The sequence below is a fragment of the Apus apus genome, chromosome 7, assembly GCF_020740795.1.
Source record: "Apus apus isolate bApuApu2 chromosome 7, bApuApu2.pri.cur, whole genome shotgun sequence".
NCBI lineage: Eukaryota > Metazoa > Chordata > Aves > Apodiformes > Apodidae > Apus > Apus apus.
The window spans coordinates 11,482,880-11,494,785 of record NC_067288.1 but is presented as its reverse complement, the minus strand read 5'-3'; the positions used below and the strand labels follow the sequence as shown (position 1 = coordinate 11,494,785).

At 35.9% G+C, this 11,906-nt stretch overlaps 1 protein-coding gene across 3 annotated transcripts in view; it reads right to left on the bottom strand.

Annotated features, from left to right (window-relative positions):
* Window positions 1–234: 234 nt before the first annotated feature.
* COL11A1 (collagen type XI alpha 1 chain) overlaps window positions 235–11,906 on the bottom strand; it is a 135,314-nt gene continuing 123,642 nt past the window's right edge. For all 3 annotated transcript variants that reach the window (XM_051625101.1, XM_051625100.1, XM_051625099.1), the window contains 10 exons: window positions 10,128–10,181; window positions 9,143–9,250; window positions 8,493–8,546; window positions 8,368–8,403; window positions 8,219–8,272; window positions 7,139–7,388; window positions 5,022–5,134; window positions 4,586–4,654; window positions 3,649–3,882; window positions 235–1,987 (listed from right to left, as the gene is read on the bottom strand). In XM_051625101.1, coding sequence (XP_051481061.1) covers window positions 1,841–1,987; window positions 3,649–3,882; window positions 4,586–4,654; window positions 5,022–5,134; window positions 7,139–7,388; window positions 8,219–8,272; window positions 8,368–8,403; window positions 8,493–8,546; window positions 9,143–9,250; window positions 10,128–10,181 — 1,119 coding nt within the window. In that variant the 3' untranslated portion in view covers window positions 235–1,840. The remainder of the gene's footprint in view (window positions 1,988–3,648; window positions 3,883–4,585; window positions 4,655–5,021; window positions 5,135–7,138; window positions 7,389–8,218; window positions 8,273–8,367; window positions 8,404–8,492; window positions 8,547–9,142; window positions 9,251–10,127; window positions 10,182–11,906) is intronic.

Genomic DNA, 11,906 nt, shown 5'->3' with positions numbered 1-11,906 from the left:
CGGAGTCCTGCGGCTACAAATCCATACAAACCAAACGTAACACTATCAGCCTTGCTGCAGACTGCCACTGGCCAGAGCAGCATCTTTTCTTGTAGCACTTCTTTTCCTAGTGCTGATGCCCAGCACTTTCCAGCACTTGGAGTAAGATTGCTTTGAGTCTGGATGGTCTGAAACCAGCATAAAGTTACAGTAATAGTGGGTGAGTTTTGGACATTGAAAAAATTGAATGACCAATCCAGGTAGACAGGACTTGATTTTATTAATAAAATTTGTATTTTCCTCTTTGAGGTGACAGTTACAAACTTTGGTTCAAAAATAAAATATGAACAGCAAGAAATTGACTTTTGAAATATCACTTTTACATGTATAAACGTGCATAAGAAAATACCAGTTGGAAATGAGCCAGCAGAAACTAGTACTATTTAATTTAACAGTTTATAAGACATAGAAACAAACATTTCTTTTCAAGTCTTACATATATTATGAAAAATAATTACAAAAGGATTTGTGTTGTAAAGCTAAAATGTAATTTCTACTTCCAACTACCTGAATAAAATGTTCAGAAGGAAGGGCAAACCAGCTTTTTTTTTTTTTTTTTTTTTGAGATTTGAATAGCAAATTGTAACAGTTTTGGTCAAAGACAGCTCTGTGGGAAGCCATCGCCTTGTATGTTGCTTAGCAACTATGTAGAATCACATGACCTAGACATATTGCATCCCTGGCCTTCAGCTGAAATAATAGGAAAAAATATTAATGGAATGGGCAAGTACCGTATAGGACCATTCTGTGGAACTTTTAGTATCCAGTTCAGGAAGCAAGCATCCATCTTTGCTTATATAAAAATCTAAGTAAACACTGCAAAAATCCATAAATAACTGTTTATAATCCAGTTTTAATATTTATGCAGACCAAATAAGCACAATGGAAACAAATTCAGATGAGATTAAAGAAAAAAAAGAAGTAAAGCTATACGACTAATTTATTTCATACAGATTTTGAACAGATCTCTTAGAAATTGTGGTTGTTTTTTTGTTTTGTTTTTTCATACATTTTCCCCACCTAAAAATATAAACTTGTTTATTTTAGGTATATACAGGTATCTTATGCAATTCTGGAATTAGAAAAGAAAATAATAAGTCTGAGGTATAGCACCATGGAACACAGCACCTTTGAAGGTACTTTCTTTATGGAAATTCATCATCACAGCATGATAGCAGTAGAAAAGAGTTATTTGAGTGTGCTGCTCAAGATCTTCCAGTTTTGCCACCTTAAGTTTTGTTGGTGACTTCAAATAACAAAGCTCTTCAACAACAATATATACAAAGGGATTTTATTATTAGTCAGAAATGGAATTGGCTTCACTGGCAAGTACAGCTTTATTTTTTTCAGAATACATACATGGTATTGACAATGTAGTTTTGTAATTATAAAATAAGAGCCAGATGCAATTCAGAGACACATGCAAGTTTTGGAAATGGACAGAGAAAGAACAGTATAGTACTGTACATAGAATAATTACAGTTTCTTAAACACTTTCTTAACACCTCTTTGTTGTAATGGAAGGAGCACCATGTTGTTCATTTTTTTACAGCACCAAAGGAATCCAAAGGGGGGTATTCCTAAGTAAGCCCTATGTTGTCTGTGCCACAGCATCTTTGCAAAATAAGTTTAAGTCATGTGATTCTGGCCCTACAAGGGCAACAATTACTTTCTAGATAAGACATACATACACAGCAAGACATATTTTCTATGCCATCCTTATTCAAAACTTGCATGTGGCATGAAGTGGGTTGGCAGCACCAAAGTGCAACATTTTTGTTGATCTGGTTTTGTGTTAAGCTTAACCAAGGAAGCAAACAGGACCAACCTCAAATCCAAATTTCTGGTTCTGATCACCGAAGTCATTGATCATGACATCAACTATAGGCACTTGGTCTATTTTGGGTGTGTTGATTTCAATCACTGTCTTTGCATAGCCCTTTCTTGACTGTTAAAAGAGAAGCAAAAAAAAGCAAACATGGTTATGTGTCAGAGCAGTAAGCATGTGCTGTAGATCTTCATAGGTTACCTATGAAGTGTAGAATTTATAAGTTATTGTCCCCTCAGGTATCAGATAGTACAGATTCTAAAGTTTGTTTTCTTATGATTTTGTTTTAAAAATGTAACTGGAATGTTTTTTATTTTAGAAAGATATCAGCCTATAGCTTTTTGACTTACTAAAATAGGCCTACAAATGAAAAATTATCTAAGACATTTAATGTTGCTTAGAGAATTCTGAGTTCACATCTATACTATTCAATAAATAATAACGATATTCTCATGGCAGTGTGCATGTCTTCCTTGTGAGGAAATCACTAATTAGTTCTGAAAGAGAGAAAAAAGATCCACTGCTAAGAATAAAGACTGTAGCTGTCTCACAAAATATTACAGCAGCTGTTTGGACATGAAAGAAAGTAGTATTCTTACAGGACTGCCAACTGATGCACTTAGAAACCAGGTTTGAAGGCACACCCTTACTTCCTCACAAAGGCTCTCTACCTCCTCTAGACAGTGTCCAGCTGAGTCATCATGATACCTATCAGGACTGTACTTCATTCAGATGGTCTCATGTCTTGCTGAGACCCCCTTTCAGCTATGCCACCCAAGTTGGTAGATCTGAGTGTTCTCAGTTTTGTGACACATCCTAAAACACATCCTGCTCTCTCTAGAGCTCTACACTCACCCGCTGTGCATAACAAAAGCAAAATAAATACCGAGCATGTACAGAAAGGCTGGCAGGAAGCAGTTATGTAGCAGGATCTCATTACTGACAGGAGGGGACTCTGCATCTACCTGAACTGCATCTCTGTCTCACAGCCAGGTATGTACCCTGGCACTTCCAGATCTCTGAGTCTCTATCACTGACTTCCCAGGAACTGCCTTCAAAATGGTCCCATATGAAAACCCAAAACAATTAATAATCCTTCAGCTGTCACTTGCTCCTTTGATGTCTTTGTTTCAGTGTTCAGTACAAACCATTCTATTTCTGAAAAGTTGCTATTCCTACAAAGACTCTGCTGAGAGGTGGTCAGGGAGCTGATGCATGTTTGGATGACTCCAGGGATTTTAGCTGAGCTAAGAGAGGATTCTGAAAGGTACAGTTCACAAACTTTGCCTTGCTTTCACTACTGAAACATGAGAAAAGAAAGTCACATCAAATTATGCAATTAATTAACTCTGTTTAGGTACATACATATGGCTTAGTTTATACATGCTTTTTACTGTATTCACTAAATATTATGTGTGCATATGCCTTGATTTTGATTAGAAACATATTCTGTGGATGGGCTGCCTCCCCTGTTTATGTTTTTTTGCTTCTTCTCTTACACTGTGCTTGTACTAAGAGATAGTCTAGTATCAGTGCTGACAGCCTGTATCCATGCCAGGTTTGTTCCATTTCTGTTATTTGGCTTCTAGCTTTGGTTTGTTGTGGTAGTGGTTTTTTTCTACATACATGAAAATAAAAGAAGGGACTAGTGTATTGTAGTTAAAATCTACTAAAAGGAAGTCTGTTGAAGTGTTTAGAAAGCTGTGAAAAAATGAATTTCTTTGATATCTACTTTAATTGACAGGTTGTTTTTATAAAGACTCTTCTAATCCTCTACTTACTGCACAGCCGTCGTGAAGAGCTTTGATGTAAGGATTGTTGTCATAGGACATTTCTTCGTCATTTGATCCCAAGAACCTTAGTGCTTTGTCATAGCTGTCAGAGGATGCATCATGCCAAGCTACAGACTGATGACAGTTGTAAGTGAAATTTTGTCTGGCAGAGGCACTCAGTAGTTTAAGGAATGTCATTTGGACCATGTTAATGGAATTGCCTTCAACATCCAAATAGGAAAGCTGGAAAATAAAAGAAGTTATATGAATATTAATCTATTTCCTTTGTTAAAATTCTAAACAAAGCTGTTCTTAACAAAATAACCACATAACTGTCCTTCATGAAAAATATCAACCAACATATAACATTTTATTGAGTTTTGAAGTTCAATTAAACCTATGACTCAATAAATAGATTTTCATGTTGTAGCAATATATTTAGGGTGAAGTGCTACATACTTTAGCTTCATTCTAAATTTCCTATTCATTCATTCATGATAAGGACAGAGAGCTACTCCTAGCCTATAATGTAGAACAGTAGAAACTCTTTGGGAATTTGTTTTAGTTAATTATAAAATTATGCCAGCCTGTAGGCTCAGTGTCTCAGAATCTTTGCATTCTCAGTGCATTTCCAGTTCCCTAGAATGGGGCAGGGGACCTGTGCTCCAGCTGCTTTACTAAGGTTCAGTGGTGATGTGTGGTCTGCCAGAAGCCAGTTCCTCACCATCAGCTGTGCAGGTGACCAGTGGGATAATTGTGAGACAATACAGAGCAGGCTTCTGCTCTACAGTGGCAAGAGGCCATATAGCTGCTCTAATATTTAGGGCAAAAAGGCTGAAAAGGCTTTTCAAGATATAAATATTTTTAAAATTCCTTGGGATCTGTTGATCACTGATAACATGTACTTGCTTTGTGAGTAACTGTTAACATTGCAGTGAAAACTTACAAGTTTGCCTCGCTTAAATTCACTAAACCAAGATCCTGGATTCTCCTTTGGCCATGATGAAATTCTAACCTGTGTGGTAAAACAACAGGAAAAGAAATACTTAAAACCTATGTTAACAGATATTATAGTGTTACATTATCTTGGACAAATTTCACATTAGATAGTAAAGAATGCTTCTTTTTTCTAATATCTCAGCCTCTTTAAAGCTGTAGAATAGGATGTTTTTCTTGTATAGAATGCCTTCAAAAGAGTTAAAATGCTGTTTGTTAGCTTTAGGTACCATTTAACCATTTCATTCAGATTTGTGCAAATTTCAATGTAATCAGAAAGACAGATAAATGAAAATGTGACAGTTTAATTATCCTGTTTAGTACAACATTGTAGCGACATAGTAGGATTTGCGTCAGCCATCCGAAAAAAACAAATTGATACTTACTCCTTCAGATTTCTTATCTGGGTAGATGCAAGTTTCCCCACCTGCTGTGAAATTGCAGTATACTTTGAAAGAGTCTCCAGAACAGCCCTGGTTAGGATCAATCCAATATTCCCCTAAAACAAATGAGAAAATATTTGCATTTTATAGTAGAACTGATACTTGGAAGATCCAGACTTTACTCCTAGCTAATGGCCCTCCAGAGTTTGTAGCAAAGGTATTTTATCAAAGTCTATTTTTATCTGCATCTTTTTGTATTTGTCTAATTTTACTTCAAACCATGACTCTATTACAAGATATTGCTGAGGTTTTAGAGGAAAGGCAGAGACCTCTGTCTAGAGGAGGAAAGACAATATGTGTGAAACATACATTGCAGGCCTCAATAATTTGGTCATTTTAGTATTTCAGCTACAAGGATAATTTGCACCTGTGGTGACAGCAGTCTCAAAACCAGAGCAGAGACAGCCTTAGGCAGAAATAAGCTATGGCTTAGGTCAGAGAGCAAAATCTAGAGTCATTTGCATACCTATCTACATAAAAAGGTGAGCACAGGGCTTGATGAGGTTGTAGCTGGCACAAGTATCTAGAGCTTTCATTGAGAGAGTTATACCTCAAGCAAAGATTATTTTTTACTCTGTGGTTATTAAAGCTGCAACACTAGTAAACTTCAGGCTGCTTTAGTGGATAAAATCACCTTAACTAATGCTTGGTTAAGGGACTTAGGGGGAAAGACAGTTAAACTTGCATGAGGCTTCGCATAGTTTCAGCAATCCTATCAGCCTGGCATGGTTGAGATTCTAGGCCCTACAGTCCTAGGGTGAATGTAGGCTGGGGATGAAAGAGAGCTGCAGTTAGTCCAAGGTTTATAAAAATCAGCAATTTAAAAAATCTGATTATAATGATAAATCCCGTGATGTGGGTCCTTATCTCCAGCCAATTTCACAGAATGACAACAAATGATTTTCTGACACTACTCTTCTAATCCAGTTTCAAGCAAATAGTGGAGTTTTCAAAGCATGAAATCTTTTCACCAGTTCTGTCTTCTGAATATGTGGCATAGACAAGGCATTTATGGGTATTCTATTGATTCAGGCTGTATTTATTGAAAACAGTTTTTCCTACCTATAAGTATTGTCCCTGGAAATTTCAGTATTTAATTTTATTCTGCATTTACTTTTGTTTCAATCAAAATAGGATTATCCTGATAAAAGCTCCAAATAATAAGCAAATACTGGTAAATGACAGAGGTGAATGTGTTCTATAAAAGCATTCATTATTATGGAGGTACTGAATTGTAAAATATGTACTTTTCATATAGCACATTCACTACTTAACTACTCCTGAAGGCAAGCATCTGTTTTGATCTATCGAGAGTGAAAGCAATAAAATATTATAAACTGTCAAAATCTTTTTTTCCTCCCATTTAAAACCAGAAAAATACTGCTTTGAACTGGGAAAAATATCCATTGCAATGAAAAAAATATGAAAGTATGAAAACTCTGTGAAGGTTGGCTTTCATTTAAACCTTTCCAGAGAGGTAAGATCAATTAGAAAAAAAGAAAACAACAAAGAATAATTAAATGAAGGTAGTTATTCAGAACACAGTGTCTCATTCATACTACACTGCATTTTATTAAGCTAGTTCTTAGTAGCATTGAACAGTATCAGAGAACCTTGCATAGCTGTTTGCTAAATGACAGAGAACAAATGGTGGTCATGCAGCAGAACCTTTTTTTTTTTTTTTCTTCTGAGGGGAAAAGAACAGTAATTCTTTGAGAGTTATAATCAATAATTAATCTCACATAATACCAATGCTATTTTTTATTATTATGCTAAGCTGAATTATACAGCTACTAAAATAATTCTCTTTTCCTTTAAAACAAGCTGTTAGCTATCCCAGCATGCTGATGTTTGTGACTTTACTTTCTGTTGATCTAAATATCATCCCCCTCCTGTTTGGGCAGCCTGGAAATGCAAGGTCTATCTTTCAAAACAGTTACTGTTTTTTATTTAGCACTTTAAAAATTTAGCCATCTAACAAAAATTAATTATTCTACCAAAGTATGTTAGCAGATCATAACTTCAGCCTTGTTTGCCTTTGTCATGCAATATTAACATACCATCTGGGAAGTCTGGGTGGCAGAGTTGCAGGTCTTTGCAAGTTCGGGCTGGGTTATTCTGAGTGCCCATTGGATACTTCATATGCTCAATGTCTTGCTTCAGTGAATTCAATGAACCAAAGATCTCTTCCATGCCATCAGAATAATCCAGGATATTATCACCAGCATCAGAGAACATGTAATCGGGAGATCTTCTTGTTTTTTTGGGTGACTGGATTGGCAGCGGCTGGATTACCTCACCTGGAGGACCCTGAGTGGAAAAGACATATCTGGTCACCTTTCCTGCTGTTTTTTCAGCTGCATAAATACACAGAGGGAGACCACAGAATGTGGTTTGGAGATGCTTTGAATACGCTTTCTTCAGTTTCTTTATATCTTTATTTAGCTTTTTTTCAGCTTTATGCTTATGTGCTTAAATTTACTTTCAGAAAAAAGATAATTACAGAAGACCAAACTGTCGTTGTGCTCTAAACTCTTCCCACTACATTGCTGTTTGGGGAAGAATGTGTTGCCTTCACATGAGTGTGCAGAAACTGACTTGCAATTGTCTCTTTATCCTTGGAAATTCCTTCAAGCACAGACACAGCCTATAACAAGTGGAAACTGTGGATGTTTCCTATGATAAAAATTTAAAATTCCCCTTGGAGTCTATAAAGCAATATTCCATTTCAAGAAACTGAAACACTTCATTCAGATTTGGACATTTTAATTTTATTTTAGATTGTTATGATGTGAAAAAGAAATAGTAGAAGCAGAAGGGTATTAACAGGGGAAAACCAGAATAATTCCATTTCCCGTGCTTCAATATAGCACATTAAATAGTTATTACAGGAGTTTTTGCATGTTTGTGAGGGTTTATTTTTTGTTTGGACATATTTATTTATCTATCTATTAATTTTTTTTATTTAAAAAAGGTTTCTCATGGCTTTTTTTTCCAATGCAGACAATAGATTTCTATGGATCTGTGTTTTCTAGAAAATGTATTTCTGAAAGTTCACAAATGTTTTTTTCCACCCTTTTCAAAACAGGATCATCATGTCGGTGTAACGTGCATGCATGTCGATAAGAGTTCTTACTTACTGGAGGACCAGGTGGACCAGGTAACCCACTGTCACCCTTTTGACCTGCAGGACCCTATAAAGTAATGAAAGAAATGCAGTGTTGACCATGCTACACAAGCTTAAAAAAGCTAAGCAAAAGAACATAAAATATGGAGGAGAATTACTCACGCTGGATCCTTTGGAACCTTTTGGACCTTGGGGACCCTATGGGCAAGAACATATAACTATAGTTGGAGTATATTCAATGCAATATGGGAGTGTTTTGAACAGAAAGGTTGGATGAAATTACTTACAGGTAAACCAGGAGGACCAGGGGGCCCAAGTGGACCAGCAGGACCTGAAATTCCCTAAGAAAGAACAAGAGAATAAGTACAGAACTGAAGTATTCTACATACTTGACTGTATTAAAAAATGTTTATATATGAAAAAGGTAGGCCTACTGTGTCCAACCCTGGTGAGTTTTGATTTAGGCCATGTGCTAGGGTCCAAAATATTTTGTGAGTTTAAAATACTCTTTGACAGTTTGAGTTGCTTGCAGCCGTTCCTCTTCTGCAGTACTTACAGTCATGACTGTGTCCCCCTTCATATTGGCTTGGAAACCTTGCTTTTTAAATAGTGCCTTAAAACATGGCATAATAACTAGGAGAAAGGAAGCTAGTTTGGGCGCTGCAGTTAATATTTGTGATGGAATTGGTGCTGCTAGTTTATCTTGTCCTTAATTTAGGTGTATGTGTTTCCTTCATCTTCTGAAACACTCTTATGATCTTGTTTTAAGCTGTTTAACTTCACTGTGTTTGTACAAAGCCTAGAAATGTTTCAACCTCTAGCAGGAGGCTCCGGGTGTTATATGTTTATAGCAACTTTGTCTCTTGAAAGAAAGACTGTAATATCTACTATTTTCTTGAATGGAATTTGAGTGAAAACACAAGTAAGTTTTACTCACTGCATCACCCTTGGCTCCAGCAGATCCCTGTGGGCCAGGAAGACCCCTATCACCCTTTTCACCCTGTTCACCTGGAGGTCCAATCAAGCCAATCAAACCAGGATGGCCCTAAACAAGATAGAAGAAAATATAGTTAAAACTCTCTCTATATAAAGTAAATGTGCTTTGCAAACATACAAATTAGAGCTTTCAAAAGTCATCACTGTTGCTAGACGTCAGTTAAACTGAAAACAATTTTTTCTGAAGGTATATTCATTGTTGTTATTTGATCTTTAGACTTGAAGATTATTTGCAAGTATGACCAGTTATTCAGTGAAAGAGATCTAAGTGCAACAGAGTCCTTACCGAAACTGATACAGAAATAGCAATACTGGCAGGTATGAATTTCATACCAACTTTCACATTAAAATGTTATAAGCATATTATAGAGTTGTACCTTTTTTCACACATGTAATATAGCTGTATGAACAGCTGACCCAAGCACATGAGATTCACAAGATTTATTCATATCCCTTCTCAGTTTTCTCTGATACAAATGCAATCAAATTCTTGTGACTCCATTAGAAAATACCATCCCAGATGTATCAATCTTTTATTTCAAAAGGAAGTATTATAACCGTTAAATATATTACCTTCGTTGGTTTAAGATAAAAATCTCAAATACTTTTTATTTCTACTATGTTTTTGTAAAACCAGCAGTGCTCTCTATGCCAATGTCTTTGGGATTTTCATTGCAAGGAAGAATCACATAGTGAATAGATTACCACACAGGCAGTAATCTTTTTTCTTTCTATGTATCTCCAGGATATCAGGTGTGGCTTAAAACTCCGTGATTGCTGTTAAGACTATGGGAAGCTGATCAACAGACACAGTAAAGTTGTCTTGCTTTCTGATACAAAAACCCTAGTGTTTCTTTTTGCTAATTCTATACAGACTTTTAGACTGGTTCAAAATGACAAAGGCACAAACAAGGAATAAAATATACCTTCTCTCCTTTGGAACCTGGGTCTCCTTTCAGACCAGGCAAGCCAGGTGGACCCTGAATGAATCAAGGGAAGTAATGTTAAAATAAGTTTTAACAAACTGCATAGATCATGTTTTCTTGAAATGTTATTAAATGTTATTAAGTCAAAGTAGAAGTCATTCAGTGGCTGATGGTTGTGATTGCTGATATGTGGTTTAGGGCCAAAAATAAAATTGAAAAATATGTTTAAAAAGGCATAGTGTTGCTACTGTAGCATTTAAATTACTTTATAATTAGAAATCTGTGAAGTATTGTATGACTGGAAATATACAAAGCAGTTCTTTATTAGCCTAATTTTACTTGTGGTTACATTACATGCTTCCAATTATTACTTCCACCTTAATTGCTGTATCTTATTTTTTTGCTTACTTTAGCCCTTTCTTTAATACGACAGTGGAAATTATCCTTTTGATTGGTTTACTTAGAGTTTACTACAGCTCAGTAAGATTTTTGTAGAATATAAATCAATTTGCTTACAATAAAGGCCTCTCCATATTGTTTTGTTGGAGAGCTACTTCATATTTAGACTGGATATTAGAAAGAATTTCTTGACCGAAAGAGTGGTTGGACACTGGAACAGGCTGCTCAGGGAGGTAGGAGTCACCATTCCTGGAAGTATTTTTAAAAAATCTAGATTTAGTGCTTAGTGGCATGATTTAAGCACTGAAAGGATAAATTAGGTTATGGTTGGGGGATTTAGGTTATGGTTGGACTTGATGATCTTCAAGGTCCCTTCCAACCAGGATGATTCTATGATACTTGGTTTCAGTATTTGGGGTGTTACCTAGGACTTATGGTTTCCTTGACTTGCCACCTGAAATTCCTGTATGACCATGAATAATCAATTTAAATCTATATTTTTTAAATACTCAAGTCTTTTCTACTCAACATTGAAGCTTACTTAATGTGATCTAGGTGTGCTAGCTCCACTGACATGTACAAGCTTATGGTCTTTAGTTATTTTTGTAGATGTTATTGGTTACACAAATTATTTAGGCTTTGCAGTAGTAATCTGGGCAATCCTAAATGCTTTTAGGAACTTAGTCTCTTTGGGCCTCCACTCTTCGTTTTTTGGATAGTGATAATACCCCTACCTTACAGAGGTGTTAAACTGATACTTTTTTAGGTACTCACATGGTTCACTTAATACAAGTGGCTTGCAATTTTTAATTTACAAGCCATCCTTTCTGCAGCACAGTAAAGACATGTTACTTTACGGGCTGAGCAAGAAACGCTCTTTATCTCAGGTTTTATTTGCAGATGTCCCTGAACATTACTCCATGCAGCTAATGGAAATATGATGGGACAGGAGACAGAACTGTCAACAAGCAACACAGGGACAACAGAACCATTCTACAAGCCCTTCCATATTTTTGGTGTGAGTGTGGGAAGGGGACAACCCAACCACTAATTTTTTTCAGGTGGTTCCAGTATAAGCTGATGTTTAGAGACTCTATTGGAAAATTCCATTGCATGCTTGCTATCTGGGAAACTACTGCTCAGTAGCTTCATTCACATGGATAGGTCTTTCTGCACATCCTTTGCAAAAACCACTGAATAATCTTGTTATAACTTGACACGAGCTTCTTTTTCCTTACAGTGCTTTTTCAATCTTTATTGGGGTCATAAGAGCAATCCATTAAAGATACTATTTTATCAATAGTAAAAAATATTGCTGGATAAATGACACAGAAAAAGATTATATATAAAGTTTGTGAAAATCTCCTTTCTTTGTTTTTT